The 23,894-nt window shown below is 43.5% G+C and overlaps 1 protein-coding gene across 2 annotated transcripts in view; it reads left to right on the forward strand.

Moving 5' to 3' along the window:
• The first annotated feature begins 746 nt into the window (after positions 1-746).
• BBS4 (Bardet-Biedl syndrome 4) overlaps positions 747-23,894 on the forward strand; it is a 69,081-nt gene continuing 45,933 nt past the window's right edge. The window contains exons 1-2 of one of the 2 annotated variants that reach the window (XM_073579445.1): positions 747-924; positions 6,714-6,759. In XM_073579445.1, coding sequence (XP_073435546.1) covers positions 901-924; positions 6,714-6,759 — 70 coding nt within the window. In that variant the 5' untranslated portion in view covers positions 747-900. Of the gene's footprint in view, positions 925-1,001; positions 1,128-6,713; positions 6,760-23,894 lie in introns of those variants that run through there. The other variant, XM_073579444.1, reaches the window with a different exon arrangement.

Consider the following 23,894-nt stretch of genomic DNA (forward strand, 5'->3'; position numbering starts at 1 on the left):
TTTCACCTGCATGGAGAGCTCCTTTGACTGCATGCTTCCTTCACAGCAAAACCTTCCAAATGCAAGCACCACACTTCAAATCAACTCCAGGGCTTTTATCTGCTTAATTGAGAATGACATAACGAAGGGATTGCCCACACCTGTCCATGAAATAGCCTTGGAGTCAATTGTCCAATTTCTTTTGGTCCCTTTAAAAACAGGGTGGCACATGTTAAGGAGCTGAAACTCTTAAACCCTTCATCCAATGTGGATACCCTCAAATGAAAGCTGAAAGTCTGAACTTCAACTGAATCCGAATTGTTTTGTTTAAAATTCATTGTGGTAATGTCTAGAACCAAAACTAGAAAAATGTTGTCTCTGTCCAAATATATATGGACCTAACTGTACCAGTGTCAAACTAATTACACATATCCTGGCAAGTAGTAGTATTAATAGCATATGCATGCGGAAGGAATGGTGACAGCACACACAGGTGCTTCTCGCAAAATTAGAATATCATCAAAAAGTGAATTTGCTTCAGTTCTTCAATACAAGTGGTAATACATTAACCATTGATATACTCTTTAATATTGAAGTAATTGTGCATGAGAACATGTCACTGCACAGTGTTGATTATTGTTGGGGGTCGCCATCTTTAGGGGGGGTTCAGCTATATTTTTGGCTAGCAGTGTCACGTGTTTTCATCCACAACAATAAGCATCGTGCACGTTTGGCCTCACAGGGACAGAAGAACTCGCCGGCTCTGTGCGGTGTGCGCAGAAGATACTAATATCTCAGGCAGAGAGCGGAACTCAAGTTGATTATCATTGTTTCCGCGGAACGGAAAGAAATGTGCAATCACCGGAAGTGGTGTAATTCTGTTGTCTTGGAAACTAAGCCGCTACTTTATCCTGTCAAGTGATGGCGGAGGACACAGTGACTGCGGTAATGGATGGCGCTGACATAGTAGACGGCTGTGTAGCGCAGGTTTCTTTATATCTGCTCGGCGTGTGGTGTGGGTGATCGAGTGGGGAGACATTTAGCTGAGGGCCCTCAGTATGGCGCTCTGTGTGGTCGGAGGTGTATCCAGGCTGAGGTGTTGTGTGATCACACTATGGGCAGAGCTGATCCTGGACCTGGTGCTGCTGGTGAATCAGGAGGCCATCTGTGATATGTGGGCAGAGTTGTTCCTTGTGGTCACTTGTCAGGCTCCTAGCTGTGGTTCTGAATGATGCCGATCACACAATGTGGGGCATCTGTCATCAGCCATACAGACTGGACACCCGACGGGCATCCATGTATGGAGACATCCTGTGCAACATAAAGGAAATAATACAGTTATAAAAGACAGATCCCAGTGAATAGTCATAGGGGCGGGGCCATTCTCACTAGTAGTCATGCAGCCACTCCAAACAGAGAAAAGCATGTTGTCATCCTGTGTAATGCTGTGGGCTTGATCTGGAGGCTGAAGATTTGCATCTCCATAGCCAGTGATCTAATGGTGACAGTCTAATGTGACACATCCTACTGCTGCCTGTGTTTCTTTTTTCTTTTTGGGCAGAACATGAGTTTAGTTGATCCATACACGCATCAGTTTAAAAATACGCATCCGTGTCTCTTGTCAGTGTGATTCACATCATATCCTACTTCATCCATTTTGTGGATCACACTCGGCCATTTATGGGAATCCATAGAAATTGGAAGAAACGTAGAAAACATAGAGGCAATGGTTAGATATTATACCTGCTTTAGTGACGCAAAATGGATGCAGGAAAAGCACAGAAGCAGCTGGAATGCAACTAGGATGACTCTTGAGAGAAATATTGGTCCGTGTCTCTCACGGATGTGAGAATGGAGCCTACGCGTGTGCACACAGCCTTAGGCTATGCTCACACCTTCAGTATTTGGTCAGTATTTCCCATCAGTATTTGTAAGCTAAAATCAGGAGTGGAACGGTCAGAGGAAAAGTATAATAGAAACATGTCACCAGTTCAGCATTTTTGGCCCTCTCCTGGTTTTGGCTTACAAATACTGATGTGAAATACTGAGCAAATACTGTTTGTGTGAACTTAGCCTTACTGAAAGATCAGTTGTGATAGCGTTGAGCGAACCTACCCATGTCTTCCCCTGAAGAGATACAGTGGCATGTAAGAGTTTGGACACCCCTTGGCAAAATTACCGTTATAAACTGTTAAGCAAGTTGGAGATGAAATGATCTCTAAAAGGCCTAAAGTTAAAGATGACCCCTTTCTTTTGCATTTTAATTACATTTTAAAAATGAGAAAAAGGAACCCTGCATGGTTAGTACCTATGCCACACAGAAGACAAAAAAGAGCACAAAAGTCCCAAGTAAAATCAGAATAATAATTTATTCAAAATGACATAGAAAACAGACACGTTGATGACAAGTTTTGAAGACAAAGTTGAATAACTAATATCCCAGGTGTAACACACAGGAACCACATGTGTTTAAGCGGATGGGGGAGCAAGAGTTGGCAACAAATCAGAAAAAAGTGCCAGTGCAGTGAACAGATTACATGGTTTCACAAAAAGAGGATAGCTGGAGGGAAAACAAAATTGCTCAGAATCCAGTCATCAAAAGTATAGAATAGTAACAGAATGAACAATATGTAAACGGCGTAATCACAATAAATCACAATAAACAATCTAATCACAATAAACAATCCAATAATGAGGTATATATCACTTTAAGAGAGCGGTAACATCACTGAAAGTGCCAAGTAAATCTCTTACCCATAGTCTCCACTGTGGTAGCCTGTGTACGCAGCCCCAACGCGCGTTTCGTGTGGGCTTCCTCACCGTTTACATATTGTTTATTCTGTTACTATTCTATACTTTTGATGACTGGATTCTGAGCAATTTTGTTTTCCCTCCAGCTATCCTCTTTTTGTGAAACAATGTAATCTGTTCACTGCACTGGCACTTTTTTCAGATTTTTTTGCCAACTCTTGCTCCCCCATCTGCTTAAACACATGTGGTTCCTGTGTTTTACACCTAGGATATTAGTTATTCAACTTTGTCTTCAAAACTTGTTGTCATCAACTTGTCTGTTTTCTATGTCATTTTGAATAAATTATGATTCTGATTTTACTTGGGACTTTTGTGCTCTTTTTTTCTTCTTCTGTGTGGCATTGCTATTTGAGAGTGTCCTATGTTATTACAGCCCACTTGGTTTAGGGCTATGGAATAGAAAGATGGTTTTTGCTCTGAAGTTGTTTGTAATGGTTAGTACCTGGTAGCACCCTCTTTAGAAAGTGTCACAGCTTGAAAGCACTTTTTGTTAGCCAAACAATCTTAGCTCAGCTTAAAAACTGCTCTCTGGACATGCATGCTTTAGTAAATACTCTATCAGAGGTGGAATCCGGCCACCTCTGAAGACTGCAGTGGGGGTCGGTAGCTAAGCTGTGAGCAGTAAACCGTAGAATTAAAATTCCCTCTGTTCTTGAGAATGGAGAAGATTTTTTAATAGCAGGTAAATTTAGTTATTAGCATTTTGCAATATTAACCATATATTATGATGAGACAAACTCATTTAACCCAAAAACACATGCCCCCGAAGGTGTAGTCCTTGCTTCGCTTTTGTTTCATGGCAGTCCCAGTGTGAACAGAGCTTTATAGTCTGAATTTTGGGCAACCCTGGATGAATGCCTACTTGAGTAAGGCTACTTTCACTTTAGCGTTTTTTTAGCGCAGCGCTTCGTGCGCAATAGAAACACATGCAAAAAACGCATCATGCGTTTTGCATGCGTTTGCGTTTTTTAGGCGCAAGCGTTTTAACCAGTTTCAAGCCATGTTAACTCTTAAAACGCATGCGTTTTTTAACGTAGGCGTGCGCATTTCTATGCGCATGCCTGCATTCCCATAGACTGTAATTTGTTATTTTGTCGCATTCTGTGCGCAAGTGTGCGCATGCGTTTTTTTTACGCCGTTGGATGGACCCAAAAATGCAACAGGTTGCGTCTGGCGCGCCTGGGTGCACACCTTAAAAAAATGCATACGCACGAAAATCCATATGAACGCGTGCAAACGCTAGACCATGCGCCCCCATGTTAAACATACAGTTGTGGCCAAAAGTATTGGCACCCCTGCAATTCTGTCAAATAATACTCAGTTTCTTCCTGAAAATGATTGCAAACACAAATTCTTTGGTATTATTATCTTCATTCAATTTGTCTTAAAAGAAAAAACACAAAAGAGAATGAAGCAAAAAGCAAAACATTGATCATTTCACACAAAACTCCAAAAATGGGCCAGACAAAAGTATTGGCACCCTCAGCCTAATACTTGGTTGCACAACCTTTGGCCAAAATAACTGCGACCAACCGCTTCCGGTAACCATCAATGAGTTTCTTACATTGCTCTGCTGGAATTTTAGACCATTCTCCTTTGGCAAACTGTTCCAGGTCCCTGATATTTGAAGGGTGCCTTCTCCAAACTGCCATTTTTAGATCTCTCCACAGGTGTGCTATGGGATTCAGGTCTGGACTCATTGCTGGCCACCTTAGAAGTCTCCAGTGCTGTCTCTCAAACCATTTTCTAGTGCTTTTTGAAGTGTGTTTTGGATCATTGTCCTGCTGGAAGAGCCATGACCTCTGAGGGAGAACCAGCTTTCTCACACTGGGCCCTACATTATGCTGCAAAATTTGTTGCTAGTCTTCTGACTTCATAATGCCTTGCACACGGTCAAGCAGTCCAGTGCCAGAGGCAGCAAAGCAACCCCAAAACATCAGGGAACCTCCGCCATGTTTGACTGTAGGGACCGTGTTCTTTTCTTTGAATGCCAATTTTTTTTTTCTCCTGTAAACTTTATGTTGATGCCTTTGCCCAAAAAGCTCTACTTTTGTCTCATCTGACCAGAGAACATTCTTCCAAAACGTTTTAGGCTTTTTCAGGTAAGTTTTGGCAAACTCCAGCCTGGCTTTTTTAGGTTTCGGGGTAAGAAGTGGGGTCTTCCTGGGTCTCCTACCATACAGTCCCTTTTCATTCAGACGCCGACGGATAGTACGAGTTGACACTGTTGTACCCTCGGACTGCAGGGCAGCTTGAACTTGTTTGGATGTTAGTCGAGGTTCTTTATCCAACATCCGCACAATCTTGCGTTGAAATCTCTTGTCAATTTTTCTTTTCCGTCCACATCTAGGGAGGTTAGCCACAGTGCCATGGGCTTTAATCTTCTTGATAACACTGCGCACGGTAGACACAGGAACATTCAGGTCTTTGGAGATGGACTTGTAGCCTTGGAATTGCTCATGCTTCCTCACAATTTGGTTTCTTAAGTCCTCAGACAGTTCTTTGGTCTTCTTTCTTTTCTCCATGCTCAATGTGGTACACACAAGGACACAGGACAGAGGTTGAGTCAACTTTAATCCATGTCAACTGGCTGCAAGTGTTATTTAGTTATTGCCAACACCTGTTAGGTGCCACAGGTAAGTTACAGGTGCTGTTAATTACACAAATTAGAGAAGCATCACATGATTTTTCGAACAGTGCCAATACTTTTGTCCACCCTCTTTTTTATGTTTGGTGTGGAATTATATCCAATTTGGCTTTAAGACAATTCTTTTTGTGTTTTTTCATTTAAGACAAATTAAATGAAGATAATAATACCAAAGAATTTGTGTTTGCAATCATTTTCAGGAAGAAACTGAGTATTATCTGCCAGAATTGTAGGGGTGTCAATACTTTTGGCCACAACTGTAGGCACGCATGATGCATGCGCATGGACGTGCACGATGAGCTGGGCAGAAAAATGCTAATATGAAATCAGCCTAACACAGATTAAAGGGATTGTACACCATTTTAAATCCATGTAAGCTTTCTTCCAAAATCGGCAACATACTTATCTACAAGTTGTGTTTGGTATTGCATCTCAGCCCCATTAGCATCAATGAAGCTGAGATGCAATGCCAGACATGACCTGTGGAGTCAGGTGTGGCACTGTTTGGAAGGGAGCAGCCAGGCATCATGGAAACATCCCTGGATCTTGGTCTGATCACAAACCGCAATTCATGGACCTGAGCATGAGCGCCTCATCGAAATATGTGAAGCTGTCATGTACCTGTTGGGAAACCCGCTGCCAGTCCGTGCATTGAGGTCTGTAATCGGACCAAGATCCAATGACATCGCTATGAGCCCTAACTAGTCGTGTACAATACCTTTACATAGCTGAATATTCAGCTCGCCTGCTCCCATTGATCGCAGGGTTGCTTGGTAGGCAGTGAATATCAGACAGAAACAATCATAATCATGGTTGTTGTGATTAAGGGCTAGTTGGACCTGAAATGCATAAGTGATATTCATATTTCCTCTTTTGTAATCTCACTATATACATGTTTTTATCTTAAAGAAATAAGTTCTTGGTTTTCATTAATTTTGTGCTGTAGCTTTGGAGATTTTCTTGTATACGACACATTTAAATCCAGATAATAAACGTGATGGAAGGATGTAGAGGCGGGAAATGCTTTCACTTTCTTTTTTTTGCTGAAGGTAAAAGGTTCATAGTATGGTGGTGCTTGGTTAACACATTGTTTTAGGGACTCCATAATAGACTCAGCCATCTTGCTTGCCATAACAGAGCTTATGAAATTGCAATTACGACCACTGTTCCCATTTCTCTCGGATCCCTCGGTCCAGCACTGATGACCATTGTCACGGTATATGGACTGTCTATACGCGCCTCCATTGTTAAATCTTTCTGTAACATTATTTCACAGGTTCCATCCGACTCTACAAACTTGAGAAAATCTCGTGCTAAAAAAGGTGGGAGATTGCTCTTATTTCTTCATTTGTCACATCATTCTTGTTGTATTATGTTCCGGTGAATGGAAATGATGAATGTATTTGCATTGAAACAGACAACTTAATGAGTCTAGAACATGAAGGCTGCCAAAAATCTAAATCTGCTGGATATCTATGTGATCACTTTTCACTCTGTTAGCCAAACATCATTGCTATCTTCATGGGGAACCTGTCACTTAATTTGTGCTGCCCGAAAAACACGGCAGCACGAATCAGGGAGCCTGGTTTTATCGTCACACTTTGTAACCTGCGGCTTATCAGAGAAAACATGGTTGAAAACGGGGGTTGGGTATGAGGTGACTATGATGGCTGATCCCCGCTGCCTTCTCCTTGCCCCGCTCATCTAGACTTACAAGTTTCTCCCTGTACACACATCAGAAGAGAAATTTCCATCGAGCAGAACTGTGCAGCAAGAAGTCGTTTGACGTTTTCTCTGAAACACTGCAGCGTTTCAGAGTAAGGCCGGGGTCACACTTGCAAGTTCAATGCGAGAAACTTGTACCTCAATACCCGGCACTCGGGACTGGAGTGTGCGATTGCATGTCTTCTATGCAGCTGAACGCTCCAGTCCCTAGTGCTGGTGGCAGTGCCGGGTATTGAGGCGTGTGTTTCTCGCATTGCACTCGCAAGCGTGACCCCGGCCTAAAACACGAATGTCTGTACTAAGGGATCCCGTCTCTGATTAGTGCTGCCCTTTTTCCGGGCATCATGTATCACATGAAAGGTTCACTTTAATGTTGCATAACCAAAGCCACTGCCTGGCACTGCCTTTCATATGATGGTAACCTGTAGGTTGCTACTTTCTGCGCTGTGATACAGGGTACCCTACTGACTTACCCTTTCATTCTGTAGAGTTCCGACAGTGGCAGAACTGAAAGTCCCATCATGTTGGCTGTTATAGTGTGAGAACGGGTTAAAGGCCGGTGATCTGTTCTACAGTTTGGCTTGACATCTTTATCTTCTTACTATACCATCAGAATCCCAGTTCTGTAATAATTTATTTAATAGCACTCTTAATTCCAGGTCACTGTATATACAAAACAGGTTTACACCACATAGCAATCATCTCGCCGTGCTACAAGCAAGTCTAATGTGTAACAAACAAACGAAAAAGGTACAAGGATCTGCATATATTAACTTTAAAACACCACTGGAGAGTTTTTAATTTTTTCTTATTTCGGCACTGGAGTGGTGCTACTAATCTAAGTTCCCTGACCCTAGTCTTAAGGGCCTGTCACACTAAGCGATATCGCTAGCAATATCGCTATAACGTCACTGGTTTTGTGACGTAGCAGCGATATTGCTAGCGATATCACTATGTCTGATACTTACCTCCGACCGGCTCCCCCGCTGTCTATCGCTGATCGCGCGAAAACGTCCTGGGCCGTTTCTCGTCGTCAGCTTCCTGCTGGGCTTCCTGTGGCGCCGACGAGCGACGCTTGGACGCGGGCGGGAGGACGTCTTCATCACCGTGTCTGACAGGTAAGTAGCGACCCCCGTCCCCAGCGATGTCGCTGGTGAGATCTGCCTGTGTGGCAGCTTACTAGCGACCACTTAGCGATGCGTCATATCGCTGGTCAGGATCGCTGGTGCATCGCTAAGTGTGACAGTACCTTTATACTTACCTACCGCCGTCTTCAACTCTTCCTGGCGCTTCTGTGGTCCTGCGGCACCATTTTTGAGACCGCAGGTCGCGCAGCAAACACTGAAGCCATCCAGCAGGTGACAACCTGCAGAAGACAGACCAGAGCGGCAGTGATAAAAGAAGAAGACGGCTGGTGAGTATAATACTAGGGGCAGGGAACTTATATTAGTGACACCACTCCAGTGCTGCAGTACAAAAAACAGCTGGAGTGGTGTTTTAACATTTTTACTGTCAGAACCTTTGAAATGCTGTTCCTTCTTCTTAGTTACAACCTTCCCTTCCTCTTCTGGTGAAGTGAAGATGTCGGAGTAGGACCTTCCCCCTGTGATGTTTACCAGCGCTATTTGTTTCACGCTCCATTCACTTCCCGTGATGCTGCACAAGTTACTGGGACCGTTCTCTGGTTGTAGACCAATCCGGACATAGCCATCTATCGGCAGACACTAAAGCTGATGCGTCAGATAGCAATCAGCTCTAATGTCTGAAGAATGGAGCGGTATACAGCTGTTTGGAAAAATTACCCCTAAGAGTGATCTAATAAAAAAAAAGACACAACATACTATCCTTGAAGCATACCGTAGGACCATTCTTTAGGTATAGCTACCTTTCTATGTAGACCTCATTAGATGGATACAGTGCCTTGAAAAAGTATTCATACCCCGTGAACTTTTCCACATTTGTCACGTAGCAAGTAGTTGTCAAGTGTAAAGGAAATGATACATGGTTTTCTAAATATTTTCAAAATTTGAGCATTGTGATGTGCATTAAAGAACTTGGTAGTTAATTTTGTTAAAGGGGTTTACACTCGAATAAAGTACATTTTAATTAATTTATCCTGGAATAAAAATAATTTTCACAATTGGATTTGTTAAAAACAAAACGTTCCTGTGCTGAGATAATCTTATATCTGTGCCCCTGCTGTGTACTGTGTAATGGCCGTGTCTGACCTTACAGGAAAATGGGCTGATCATACCACATCTCCTGGGCAGGGGAGGAAGCAAAAGAGTATACAGACATTGCAGCAGGGGATCACAGCTGATTCATTCTTTGAGGTAAATATTTCCTGCCACTTTTTATACATTTTTCACGTCACAGAGAAAGCAGCAGCTGTGATCCCATGCTGTAATGTGTGTATATTCTCTTTTGCTTCCTCCCCTGTCCTTGAGATGTGGTATGATCAGCCCATTTTCCTGTACGGTCAGACACAGCCATTACACAGTACACAGCAGGGACACACTTATAAGATTATCTCAGCACAGGAACATAATTTTTAACACATCTTATTGTGGAGATTAGTATTATTTCAAGATCTATTGATTAAAATGTACTTTGTGGGACAACTCGTTTAAGTCAAATCTGGTATTACCAGAGAAATTTCACTGGGATCGTGTACTTTTTCCGCTTTATGATACTGACCAACCATAAGCAGGCAGCAACACACTGGAGAGAGCGCGCAGCCACAATAGCTTAGAACAAGCTCAGTGTGAGACAGGAATTGACAAGCTGTCTGCAGAGTAATGACGTGCTGGATCACAGCAGAAGTGACCGTAATTAACTGATCATCTCTGGCCTCCAGTGTGGGGGGAGTGGAAATGCTGCATGAGTTGAGTCTCTGTGTGTACTCTCCGCCAGTGTCTGTGGGAGCACTGTGCCAAAAAGCCTCTGTGTGTACTCTGTACCTGTGTCTGTGAGAGTACTGTGCGAAAAAGACTCTTTGTACTCTGCGCCTGTGTATGTGGGAGTACTGTGCCAAAAAGCCTGTGTATGTGCTCTGCATGCATCTCTGTAGGAGTACCCTGAAAAAAAGCTGTGGGAGTACTCTGCAAAAAAGTGTGTGTGTCATGAATGTGTCACATTCTGCGGGGACCTGTGATTCGTTTGAGATGACGAGATCGCGGCGATTAGCTGAACACAGGTCCCCTTTAAATCCTCACGGGCATTCTTGAGTTAACAGGTTTCTTCTGGCATAGAAAGGGTTTACAGTTCCTTGTGGTCTATTGGCTGTGCTGCTAATTAGAACCACACCCTTCCATTATATAAACCTGTGTATGGCTTCTCTCCATGCGAGCAATAGAATCTTCGTTCTGTCCAATGTAGAGAGATAAATGAAAATTAACTTTTAATCGATCGTTTAAATTACAAAAATTGGTGAAAACCCAAAAGCAATCAAAAGTGCTTTGTTTAACAATTATATACACTAACGATAAAATGTATAAATTGTTATGTCATATAACCGTAATAGGAATATCTAGTTTTATTTCTTTGTGTCACAGACACAAAAGTATATGGATCCCCCACGTCAGTGGTTATTGATCCCAAATGACAATCACAGCCTGGATACAAAGGTGCACATACTAAGGACTAGATCGAGTTATAATAACCAGTACAGAAAGCTGTATAATATGTCAGTAGTATTAAGGCATACCAGTGGCGTAATACAAGATTACCATAATATTGAAGCATGTAGAAGTATCAATTACCATATATCCTAGTAGGTAATGAATGCTTCCTTATAGTGAGCCAATGCTATCTGGCTAAGACATACCAGGAAGAAAAAATGCAAAGCAGCTATATCCATAGATTACACACCAGTGTCACATAACACATATCCTGGTGAGTAACATGTGCCTAGCTTTATATATAGCACATGCTTCTAGTAGTAATGTCAGCAGCACTCTATTGGTAACATATCATCATTACATCACCCTCAGTGCTGCCATCCATATGTCAAACAGCAATATGTATTAATAAATGCGGTATACGGTTATAGAACAATGTCACTCAAGTAGTCAGGGAAACATTATCACAGCATTCTGGGATGTCCCTCTAGTATAGTGGATGTCCCCCTATAAAAATAACTCCCGTAACTCCAGCCTGATCCCAAAGTTGGCCACCCGTATCAGTTGTCTAGGGGGCGGTGTAAATTAATGGTTTTCAGGGAAGCTGTAAACTGTATTTCAGGCTATGTCCTCTTTCCTATGGGAGTGGGGAACAACGAGTGGGGATTGTTGTCTCCCTACTTCAAGGGGATCCCCAATCCTGGGCCTTTTCTCTACTGGCTGACTCCCAGTCTATCCTGCTAGTAGATGGATTTTTTGTGGTGTTAGGACTCATCTATGATGACCCTGACAGGGTATCCCTTGAGTTTAAGCTATGCAAGCTCCAGAAGGGAGATCGGCCAGCAGAAGAGTGTTGTTCTGAGTTCCAGAGCTGGGTCACTGACACTAAGTGAAACAAAATGTCTCTCAGAAGCCAGTTTTGGCAAGGCATGTCAGAAAGGATAAAGGACGCGTTGTTCCTGTATGAAATTCATGAGTTCTTGGATGCTTCTATGGCCTTAGTCATCCGGATTGACAGACGCCTTAGAGATAGTAATAAGAAAATAAGATCTGCTGATCTTATTCTTTAATGCTGTCATCAGATCTGTGATTTGTTCCTCTCTGATAGTCTGGTATGGGGGAGCCACTGCGCATGACAAACTCCGCTTACAAAGGACTTTCAGAACAGCAGAGAGAATTATAGGTTCCCCCCTGCCGAAAATCCAGGATCTTTATGATAAGAGTATTCGATCCCACGCATTGAAAATTTCATCCGATCCCTCTCACCCGGGACACTCCTCATTCCAACTACTCCCTTCAGGACGTCGCTTCAGAGTCCCCAAATGCAGCACCAACCGCCATATGAACAGCTTCTATCCACTCTCTGTTCAACAATTAAATCGTCATGTGTAGACTATATACTGTATCTGTCTTGATAGATGTTACATGTTGTATCTGTTGTTATATATTATGTTGCCTCTTTGCCACAAAGAATTCCTTGTATATATGTAATATGTACTTGGCGATAATAAATTTGATTGATTGAGAGACCCTTATTGACCTTTCTCCAACTGTACTCCCTAAGTGGTAGAGCTCACTTTTGTGTCCTGATGAACTTATGGAGTTGGAAAGGACCGCAATTCGGGTTCAAAATGGGGACTTGTTTTTTTTTTTTAGTCAGAAGAGTCACTTCATTGGGGTTTGTCCCTCTGCACATAAATTAAAGAAATCGGTGGAAAACTTCTGTCTGCAGGTTCTGTGGAGGATTACAACCTGAGCGTATACATTTCTTCCATGTATACCTCTCTGTTTGTCTTAACTGTAGAAGTGGTTGTTGGCACGAAAACTGAAAGAGTGTCTATTCTTTTAGATAGTGGGGTGGGGGCCAATATGGTGGATGCGCGGTTTGCTCTGACTCATGTCTTGTTCTTGTTTTGTAGTGTTTGGCAAAACTCATCACCATATTTTCTATTGATTCTGCACCTCTTGGTCAGGGGTGTTTCACACAGGTGGTGCATAACTTGGGCCTTCACATTGGGGTCTTTCATGAAGAATGCTTTTCTTGCTATGTAGTTGAAGGCCTTCCTACACCTATTGTACTGGGTCTCCCATGGTTAGTTATGCATAACCCCATTGTAGATTGGCAGTCTGGGTAAATGGCAAAATGGAGTGACTCTCTACCGTTTCCACCAAAACCCTACCCTATTTTCTGTCCAGGTTTGAGTAGGTGTTTTCTGTAGAGGGGTGCCAGGGATTGTCTCCTCATATGACTTATAACTGTCTTGTTAACTTGCTCCCTGGGGCAAAACTACCCAAATCCAGGTTATACAATCTTTCGGGTCCCGAAAGATAGACCATAAAGGAGTATATAGCAGAAAGTCTTTCCAAGGGACCTATTAGGCCTTCCTCTTCCCCCGTTGCTGCAGGTTTCTTTTTTTTTAAGAAAAAAGATGGTGGTGAGTGTTCTAGTCTGGAATTTTGGGAGTTAAATCAGATTACATCTGAGACCCTTATCACTTTTTTGCTCATTCCGGATTTTAATCAGATTGTCCGAGCAAAATGGTTCTCCAAGTTGGACCTTAGCAAGGCCTATAATCTGATTAGAGTCAGAGAAGGGGATGAGTGGAAAATGGCCTTTTTCACCCCTGAAGGGCATTTCGAAATCCTCTTCATGCCATTTGGTCTGACTAATGCTTCCAGCGTTTTTCAACATTTTATTAATAATATCTTCTGTCATCTGCACAAATTTGTGGTGCTATACCTTGATGATATTTTAATTTACTCACCTGATTTTGGGACACACCAGGGACACGTTAGACAGGTACTACAGATATTGCGAGATAAACTGTATGCTAAGCCTGAGAAATGTGTGTTCGCCGTTCGCGGTGCAGTTACTAGGTTATATGGTGTCTGCTTCAGGTTTCTGGATGGATCCTGAGAAGGTCTGCGCAGTATTGGAATGGGACATTCTTAAAGCCCTAATGCGCTTTTTGGGGTTTGCGAATTATTATCGGACGTTTATTCGAAACTTCTCGTTCATTATCAAACCTCTCACGGTCATGACCAAAATGGGTACAGATTTCTCTGATTGGTCTGATTGTGCCCATCAGGCATTTAACTCTCTAAAAAATGTTTTCCTCAGCTCCAGTACTCATTCAGCCTGATGTTTCATAGCATTTTATTGTGGGGGTTGGCGCCGTCTTATCACAGGAAACTGTCCCCGGCTTAAAGAAATTATGACATCGGTAATAGAGAACTTTTGGCTATTAAGTTGGCCTTTAAGGAGTGGTGTCATTTTCTGAAGGGGTTCTGGTATGGGAGGGGAGTATGAGCTTTTTTATTTTATTGGGTTCAAGCATGGGGTGTGAAAAGGGGTTGTCCATGTAGTGGACAACTTCTTTAATGTTCCTAAAGAAAGTGTAGTGATGCCAACTCTGCTGTACTGCTCTTTACCCCACACTGACTGCTGGAAATCAAGGCTGGAAGCTGTTAATCAGAATCAGGTCTGCTGAGCTCCAGCAAGTCATCAGCTTTAAAACTAAGTAGCTCTGGTATATCCACTCCTCTTAATAGTACATCAGCAATTGGATAGGAATAAAATATAACTTTTATTTCAAAATGTATAAAATCTACAAAAGTGCAAGGTGCTCAAATAGACAACATACAACAAGAAAAACTGGTATACACAACCTCAATCAACAATTCCTTGATTGAAAGTGTCCTTCAATCATATATTCAAATGGACACTATATATATGGCCTTAGGCAGAATAGCTGCCTCAAATCATTGGGTATAGTAGAGGGGCGTAGCCCAAAAAAAAATATATATAATACCCTAATAGCAGCTATTGCAAATTGCCCACCAGGCCATCAGTCAATGATATCCAACGAGAATGAGTGTCTAATGAACAAACAAAATGCCAACTAATTCAAGCTCATATCCGGCATATCCAAATATACTCATCTCATGGTATTTTTTCGGCATATAGGGTATAATCATATCCCATTTAAACAAACCCCTGATAGCCCACTGACGTAAATTAGTGGAATATTACCACAGACCAGCTTTATAGACCTCAGTTATGTATTCACTGCAGGCTTTACTTATACACATAAATGCACGTGTGTTCATGACCTCATGGTGCTTCATTCGAGTCACATTTGAGGTATTATATTTAACATATCAGAGCATATCACCTCAGTTGAGGAGTTATTTTTTACAAATATATGCATATAACCTCATTATATCATTGCACACCTCATCTTTCTATTTGAGGTATTTTCCATGACACAAAATTCTCATAGCATGTATGCAAAAAGAACGGTCTCACCAAATTGCGGGATTCTAATCAGGTATGCTTCCAACCCCATGAATGGTGAATACGATACCACTTCTCCTGACACGTTTCGTTATAGCTCATCAGGGGAGTCGATGGGGGCCAAAGTTGCAATGTATATCAGGTGGCCGTTTTATATCCAGAATGGCATCATGCGTGCATATAGTTGCGCGTTACCTACTTTTATATGTTCGCGCCTTGCCGCCCAGAGAAGCCGACGCTTCCGGTTCCTTGTTTGCATCACACATGCGTCCATATAGTTGCGCGTTACCTACTTTTATATGTTCGCGCCTTGCCGCCCAGGGAAGCCGACGCTTCCGGTTCCTTGTTTGCATCACACATGCGTCCATATAGTTGCGCGTTACCTACTTTTATATGTTCGCGCCTTGCCGCCCAGGGAAGCCGACGCTTCCGGTTCCTTGTTTGCATCACATCCTGTGGCTGAGCCGCACATGTCATCAGCGCCCTCGCTCTTTTGTAGATTTTATAAACTAGACTTTTTCCAATGTCTCTTATTTTAAAATAAATGACTCTAAATCCAAAATACTTGGCTTTAACCAGGGAATTGACCAAGGAAAAATTGAGGGCCTCTCGCCTTGGGGTTGGGCTACTGATGGGCTGACATACCTAGGCCTAAAATTTGTAAAAAATATAAACTCTCTTATAAAATTAAAGATGGATTCTCTTGGTGGGGAAGAATCATGATGGTTAAATCATACATCTTTCCAAAAATCCTATATCTACTTCCCTCTCTTCCTTTAAAAGTTCCCACTTATTCTCTTACAAATCTCCAAGCCTCATTGAATTCCTTTATATGGAATAACAAAAGACCCAGAATAGCAAAAAAACATTCTCTACAATCATAAATCTTATGGTGGAGCTGGTTCCCCAAATATTACGGCTTATTACACTGCAAATTTAGTCAATGCGCATTCTGGTGGCCGCATGATAAGCCACCAGCTTGGCATGAACTAGAATTGTCTTTTAACAATTATAAACCTCTTCACCTACTAATTCTGAACCAACTCCTTCATAAAAAATTAATTGAAAACTCTCATCCAATTTTTCCAGCTATTTCTGAAGCTTGGAAAAAAAATTTCTGTTCCAAAAAGAGGCTCTAATAAAGAAGTCACATTAAAAAATTTGACCTTATCAGTTATTTTTCAAGCATCCAATCAGACTATTGACCCCGTTTGGTCTGCACTTGGTCTCAAAAGACTCAAAGATTTATACGATGGTGCTCTTTGTACACCTTATAACAAACTCAAGAATAGATTTCAATCTACTACCCCTGCTTTCTTACAATATGTCATCCTTAAAGACAAACTCCATGAGTTCCTTGCTATTTCACCAAGAAATTCTGAACCAGCAGTTAATCTTATTTGTAATATAGACCATAATATTTTCTGGAGTTTTAAGTATACTTACAAGTGGTGTAATAATAGCGTTGCAGTGGTCAAGACTCAAAATATTATCAAATGGGAAAACGAATTGCATAAAATAATTGACCCTCCTGACCTTGAACAGGCAATGTACCCTCTTGTATGCCTCTACCATTTCCTTATCACTACAAGAGACCCACTTCAAACTTTTAACGAGATGGTATTATACCTCTGTAAAGGTACTGTCACACTAAGCGATATCGCTAGCAATATCGCTATAACTTGTGACGTTATAGCGATATTGCTAGCAACATCGCTGTGTCTGATACTTACCTACGACCGGCTCCCCCGCTGGTTATCGCTGATTGCGCGAGAACGTCCTGGACTGCTTCTCGTCGTTAGCTTCCTGCGGCGCTTCTTGTGGAGAGACGAGCGACGAGAGTAGAGCCGGGCGGGAGGACGCAGGATTGCCTAGTGTCACAAGTAAGTAGCGACCCCTGTCCCCAGCGATGTCGCTGGTGAGATCTGCCTGTGTGGCAGCTCACTAGCGACCACTTAGCGATGTACCAGCGATCCTGACCACGTCATATTGCTGGTCGGGATCGCTGGTACATCGCTAAGTGTGACAGTACCTTAAGACTCCATAGAATCAACCCTGACAATTCTCCGCTCTGTTGGAGGGGTTGTGGAAGGCCAGGAAATATTTTGCATATATTTTGGCAATGTCCCAAAATTGTTCCCTTTTGGAGAAAGGTTTCAAATCTTATCGATTTTATCTTAGGAACGCGACTTATTTTGTCTCCTCGTCTGGCCCTTCTTTCTCTAGACGCTGACAAAATTGACCCTACTAACAGGCTGTTGATTATGCACATTTTACTAGTTTCCAAACACAATATCGCTTTCCTTTGGAAAAATCTAAAACCTCCACAAATTAACGATATTATAGACAAAATTAGCCTTCATCATTCCTTTGAACTGAAATTTGCACATATGCATGATCAATTTGCCAAACATGCTAGGAAATGGTCTAGATGGCTGGAGCTGTTCTCTTAAGGTCTTCAACCAGAGTGCTCCTGCCTAGGCCCCTTTGGGGTTAGGTCTTTGGCTTGGAACAAATTTAATATATGCTTAAATACTTACCTTTGTAATAGTTCATTCTATAATATGCTTGTGCATTAACATGTTACATTTTATGTATTCTTTACATTTGGACATTGTTGTCCTTCCTCTTTTCCTTCTTTTCCTTTTCATCTTTCCTCCCTCCCCTACACCTTCTTCCCCATTTATTAAAACTCCAATAAAACGTTTGGAAAACAAATATTTTGCTTGTACATATCTACGCAGCGGAGAGACTAAAATAAAAAAAATATATATAACAAAAAATTTCAAACGTTTTATTCTGCTTTACAGGACTTGTTACATTTTGTGTCTAGTTCAACATAAAATTGGGTGAAAAGTCCTCTTTAAATGTCAGGTATGAAGATATGTTGAAGAGATAATGTTCAGGAATGAGCTGTCATTTACTTGCAGGGATTACACATATAGATCCTCCATCTCTAGTCAGGATAAAGATGGATCGGACAGGCTGGATTTAAACCTAGGCAGACCTTTATCCTCTTTAGCGACAAGCAATACCACAGATGTCTATAGTTATAAAAAGGTATATGTGAAACCTAGCTGACGATTGCACAAATCATCTGCCTGTGTCATCTGACCTTCTGATAGAACAAAGATGAAAACCACATAAAAAACAGTACAAGAGAAGTAAAGCAACATACATGTAAAGATTAATTTCACCAAGGAAGTGCAAATCAATATACAGGAATGCAGTCCTAATACATAAAGTGTCAACCTGCAAGTTGAAAACATTACATTTTAACTGTTTTGTCATATAAAAGAATATGACTAGAGCAACGACCTCTATAGGATTGCAATGATTTAAAAGTGGGTTGTTGTAAATATATTGTGCAAAAATGGAAATTTCTCTAATGCTTCATTGGAGGACACAGGAGACCATGGGTGCATGCTGCTGCTGCCTCTAGGAGGCTGATTAGGCAAGAAATTTGCTCTTCCTCTGGCATAAAGCTAATCAGTTGTAGGTTAGTGTCAGTAGGCAGATACGTAGTGTGCTTATTAATTTTCTCTCTTTTTCTTTCAGGCTTAGCTTGTGAGGCAGGCAGCAGAGTGTAAGAGCTCACTCTGTTTTCCCACCTAGTGACCAAGAGAACAGCGTGGTCTGATCCACATCGTACCATCTCGTGTCTACAAGGCAGGACCATACTCCCCTATCATATTGAGAGTATCTTGGTGCAGCCAGAGGGACGGTCCTTTGCCACCTGACCCCAGCCCAGTTGTCCACCATAGCGAGATGGTGCATGGGGGAAGATGGACCATTTTCAGTGTCCCCTACAGACCTGGGGTCCCTGAAGGCTGTCTTCCATACTGCAAAAAATGAGTTGGGACTACATCAGGGCCTCTCCCTCCCTAGGTCTTTGCAACAAGAGAAGAAGAAAAAGAGGGCATGGGGGGCTCCTTGGCTAATCAACTCCCTGGCTCTGGGTCATAGCGCAGGGATTGCTCCCTTGGCAGGGCTCACTTCCTTTCCATGACTCTGACAGCCTCCTGCAGGCTTCCTATCCTGATTCCCACTCCTTGCTGAACGCTGAAATCAAGGCCCCAGCTCCCCAGGGCCTTTTTTTTAAAGCCACACTCCCCTTTTCTCTCAGTTTGGGCTTTCTCTGGCCATGCCTTCTGCTCAGTAGCCAATCGTTGCTCTCCTTTATCGGAGTTGCTTTTCTTGGCCTTGCTCCCTGACTCTGCCTCTTCTCTTCCGCTCAGCTATGTTTCTCTCCAGACACCGACTGTTCCACCTGCGGCCTATTGCTCTAGACTTGGGGTAGCCTAGAGACCTCACACCTTGGCACAGCACTCCTCGGAATTGGTAGTTACTGTCCTTTGGGCTCACAGGCTCAGCTCTCCACAGCAGCTCTTTCCTGGTACATCCTATGTCTGTCGCTATTGAGACTCACTTCCGCCCATCTCCCTTTTATTCTTCACTTTTCTTGTTCCTCCCGTAAGAAAAATTTACCTTCAGGTCAGCAATCTGTCCTGACTGCAACTCTCCCCCGATGCAGACCTTCCAGGAGCCTCCCACTGTCTGGGAAAAGAGTGCACCCCCTCCCCCTGAGAGAGCTGCTGCGCTATCCAAGTCTGATGCCAGTCTAACCAAGATTTCACAGACCCTGGTTTCGGTGCGTCTGTCCAGTACAGCAGCAAACCCCTGTACTCTGATCTTTCCCCTGGACTAATCAGATTCCACTCCATATTCTCTCCATTATGACAGATTGTACGTGAGATACAGGAAGCGGTCTCATTTCTCTTCTGGGTCCCCCACATCCTCCAGGATGGCCTCGATCTCCTGCTTATCCTCACCTGGGACCCATGCAGCTCCGGGATCTGATCTCCACTCTTGAGTTGAATGCGGATCTTGATTCCGAACAAGTACCCAAGTTACGGGACATGATGGACAGTCTGATTCTTGCCATAAATTAGACCTTCAACTTCAAGGATCCCCTTCCCACAGAGCCAGTGGTATCTTTTAAGCCCTAGGTTTTCTCCAGTTATAAGGAATTTTGATTATTTTTTTCCCATCTCTTGAGTGGGAACACTCAGAAGAATGCTATCAGAGATAGAGACGAATGGATGTCTTGTATCCCTTCCCTCCTGAGCTGCTAAAACCCTGAGATGAGTCTTCCGTGGCTGGAGCCTCCAGTTTCCCAGTTGCCCTCAGATATGTTCCTTCATCTTTCAGACGGTGCCTCTATCAAGAACCCTTGAGACAGACACATCGGATTGTTAGCAAAGTCTGCCTTCGAGGCCTTGGAGGCATCGCTCTCCCCTTACCTCCACCTGGATCTCCAAGTCACGGTATCTTTTCTGGGGCCTGTTTTGAAAAACTGGAGGATCTTGCCAATGAGATTGCCCACGCGGGTAAATATCTTCTCACAGCGTCTCTTGAAGCCATGGGCTGCTTGTTGCTAGCTTCCAGCAACATCATGGCTGTTCGCAGAGTCATGTGGTTCAAATCCTGGAATGCAGACGCAAACTCCAAATATTCCTTCACCAGTCTCCCCTTCCAGAGTCTTTGGCTGCTCAGAACGAAACTGGACCAAATCAACTAAAATGCCACTGGAGGGAAGAGTACTTCAATTCCCCAACAGAGTCTAAAACATCCACCTTGCACACTGCAGTTGCATTCCTTTCACCAGTTTTCTTTTTCTGAAACTTCTAAACTGCAAGATCGCCCCTTGACACAGCAGAATAAGAGGAGATCCTCCTTTAAGCCAGCTCCCTCCTGGCGGGTGTTTGGCCATTAAAGGTAAAACTTTCCAATCCAGGTTAAACAGATTTTCCTCTTCATGATGGGTGGCCCCCAACTGGGGATCCTCCCAATGTGGGCGGCTGTCTTCTTCTATTCAAAAACACATGGCTTTCTGTAGTTGATAACTCCTGGGCCAGAGAGATTGTCTCCACCAGTTACAAAATAGAGTTCTCATCACTTCCCCACTATCGCTTCTTAAGGTACTGTCACACTTAGCGATGTACCAGCGATCCCGACCAGCGATATGACGCGGTCAGGATTGCTGGTACATCGCTAAGTGGTCGCTAGTGAGCTGCCACATAGGCAGATCTCACTAGCGACATCGCTGGGGACGGGGATCGCTACTTACCTGTCACACCAGGCGATCCTGCGTCCTCCCGCCTGGCTCCACGCGTCGCTCGTCCTCACAGCAGGAAGCGCCACAGGAAGCTGACGACGAGAAACAGTCCTGAACGTTCTCGCGCGATCAGCGATAACCAGCGGGGGAGCAGGTCGCTGGTAAGTATCAGACACAGAGATATCGCTAGCAATATCGCTATAACGTCACAAGTTATAGCGATATTGCTAGCGATATCTCTTCGTGTGACATGCCCTTTAGAGTCCCAGCCCCCAAGGGATCCCTTTCTGGTATCCTCTTTTTTTCAGGCAATCTCCTCCCTTCTTCAGTCAGACGTCATCATTCTCGTTCCCTCCGAAGAACGCTTCTCAGGTTTCTACTCAAACCTTTTTGTGGTCCAAAAAGGATGGTTCTGTCTGTCCTATACTAGACCTCAAACTCCTAAACATGCGAGTGCGGCTCCGCTACTTCAGGATGGAATTCCTCCATCTCTTTGGTAATTGCCTCTATGAAGCCTGAAGAAATACTCTGTTTAGTGGACATCCAAGACCTGTATCTTCACATTCCAATCGGCACATCTCACAAAGGTTCCTGTGCTTCACAGTTCAAGATTCTCACTTTCAATTTACGGTGCTTCCCTTTGGTCTAGCTTATGCTCCCAGAGTCTTCACGACAGTCATGGCCGCTCTCATGACTCTTCTTCACCCCAAAGGAATTCTAGTTATTCTTTTTCCTTGACTATCTGCTGATCACAGCCTTGCCCTATAGTGACTGCTGTGAGAGTCTTCATCTCACTATCGACAGGCTCTCTCGCCTGGGCTGGCCGATCAAAGCAGCAAAGTTGTCTCTAATCCTGGCCCAGCGCCTAGTTTTCCTAGGCATACTCTTCGATACTGCACAGGCAGAACACGAGTTCTTCCTGAAGAAAAAGGAGGGATCCTTTACGTGATTCATTCTCTCAGACACTCATCACCCTATCCGCTTTGGAATGGCGTGAGTGTTTTTGGCAAGATGGTAGCCGCCATGGAAACTGTTCCCTTCACAGTTTCACACTCATTTTTCAGGCAAATCTGTCAACAGTGGTACATGCCCATTATTGACCTAATGGCATTCAAGATAAACAACAATGTTCCGCTGTTTGTGTCCAGGTCTCGGGATTGGCTCTGATGCCCTGGTTTTTCCATGGTTGCAGTTTCACCTTCCATAGCTTTTTTCCACATCTGCCACTGATCCCCAAGCTCATCAAGAAAATCAAGGGGAAGGAGTGCCAGTCACCCTTATGGCTCCTGACTGGCCCAGAAGAGGTACACAGAAGTGGTCAATCTCATTGCAGACTTCCCGTGGAAACTTCCAAATTGTCCAGACCTCCTTTCCCAGAGTACCCTCTTCCACCAGAATTCACAGTCTCTCAATTTAATGGCATGGCTTTTGAAGCCGCTGCCCTGAAAGACGTAGGTTTCTCTGACCAGGTTACTCAAACCATGTTCAAGGCAAGGAAGCCTCAACCTCCCAAGTCTACCATCGTTCTTGGAAAGCCTTTTTTCGCCAATGTGAGGCTAACCAGGTGGCTACCATGTTCTTCTCAATCCCCTCCCTTGTTGATTTTTTTCTACAGTCAGGTCTTGGGTCCGGACTATCACTCAGCTCTTTTAAGGGCCAAGTCTCTGCCCTTTCAGTCCTATTTCAGGGGAAACTAGCTTCCTGTTCTCAAGTCAAGACTTTCTTACAAGGAGTTGCTCATTCCTTCCTCCCTATCTTCTTCCTGTGGACCCCTGGGATCTGAACCTGGCCCCTCTTTGAGATGTCTCATTTTCCAGGCTCTCCTGGAAAGTTGGTTTTCTGGTGGCAATGAACTCCATCAGGCGTGTCTCTGAGCTGGTGCTTTCTGCCATTCGCCCTTTCTTGTTTTCACCAAGACAAGGTGGTGCTCCATCCTGTTCTTTCTTTTCCTCATAAGGTGGTTTCCCCCTTCCACCTTAACAACGACATCATTTTCCTGTCCTTCTTTCCTTTTTCAATTCCTCTCTCCACAAGTTGAATCTTGGCAGAGCTCTATGCCTCTATCTTTTCAGAACGTCATCCTTCAGACTCAGCGGCTCTGATTGTGATTCCCGACGGTCACGGCAGAGGTTTTCCAGCCTCCAAGGCCACAATCATCCCCCTGAATCCTTTCTGCCTTCCTGGAAGCTTATCGGAAACAGGATAGGCTGCCGCCTGGGGTCAAGGCTCACTCCACACGTGCAAGGGGAGTTTCCTGGGCTGTTCGTCATTAGGCTTCTGTGCCGCAGCTCTGCAAGGCTGCTACATAGTACTCTGTACACCCCTTTTTGAAGTCCTACAGAGTACACACCTGTGCCTTGGCTGACCTTAGTTAGGAAGCTTCTGCTAGTAGCCGTCACCTGGACCTAAACCTGTTTTGGGCATTCTTCAGTTCTTTTCCCAACCTTGGGACTGCTTTAGGATTTTCCATGGTCTCCTATGTTTACCCTGTGAAGCATTAGAGAAAAGAGGATTTTTGGTACTAAATGTAAAATCCCTCTCTCTAAACCTTTATTGGGGAACACAGTTCCCTCCCCTGTTGTGTATATGTTGTGTATATGTTGGGGTTTGTCTTAGTTGTTCTTGTTGCTTCTCCTACTGCTTTCTCCCCAACTGATCAGCTTTGTGCCAGTTGATAAGTGTACCCTGCTGAGGAGG

Source organism: Dendrobates tinctorius, unplaced genomic scaffold (genome assembly GCF_039654945.1).
Source record: "Dendrobates tinctorius isolate UK_male_01 unplaced genomic scaffold, ASM3965494v1 ptg000062l, whole genome shotgun sequence".
NCBI lineage: Eukaryota > Metazoa > Chordata > Amphibia > Anura > Dendrobatidae > Dendrobates > Dendrobates tinctorius.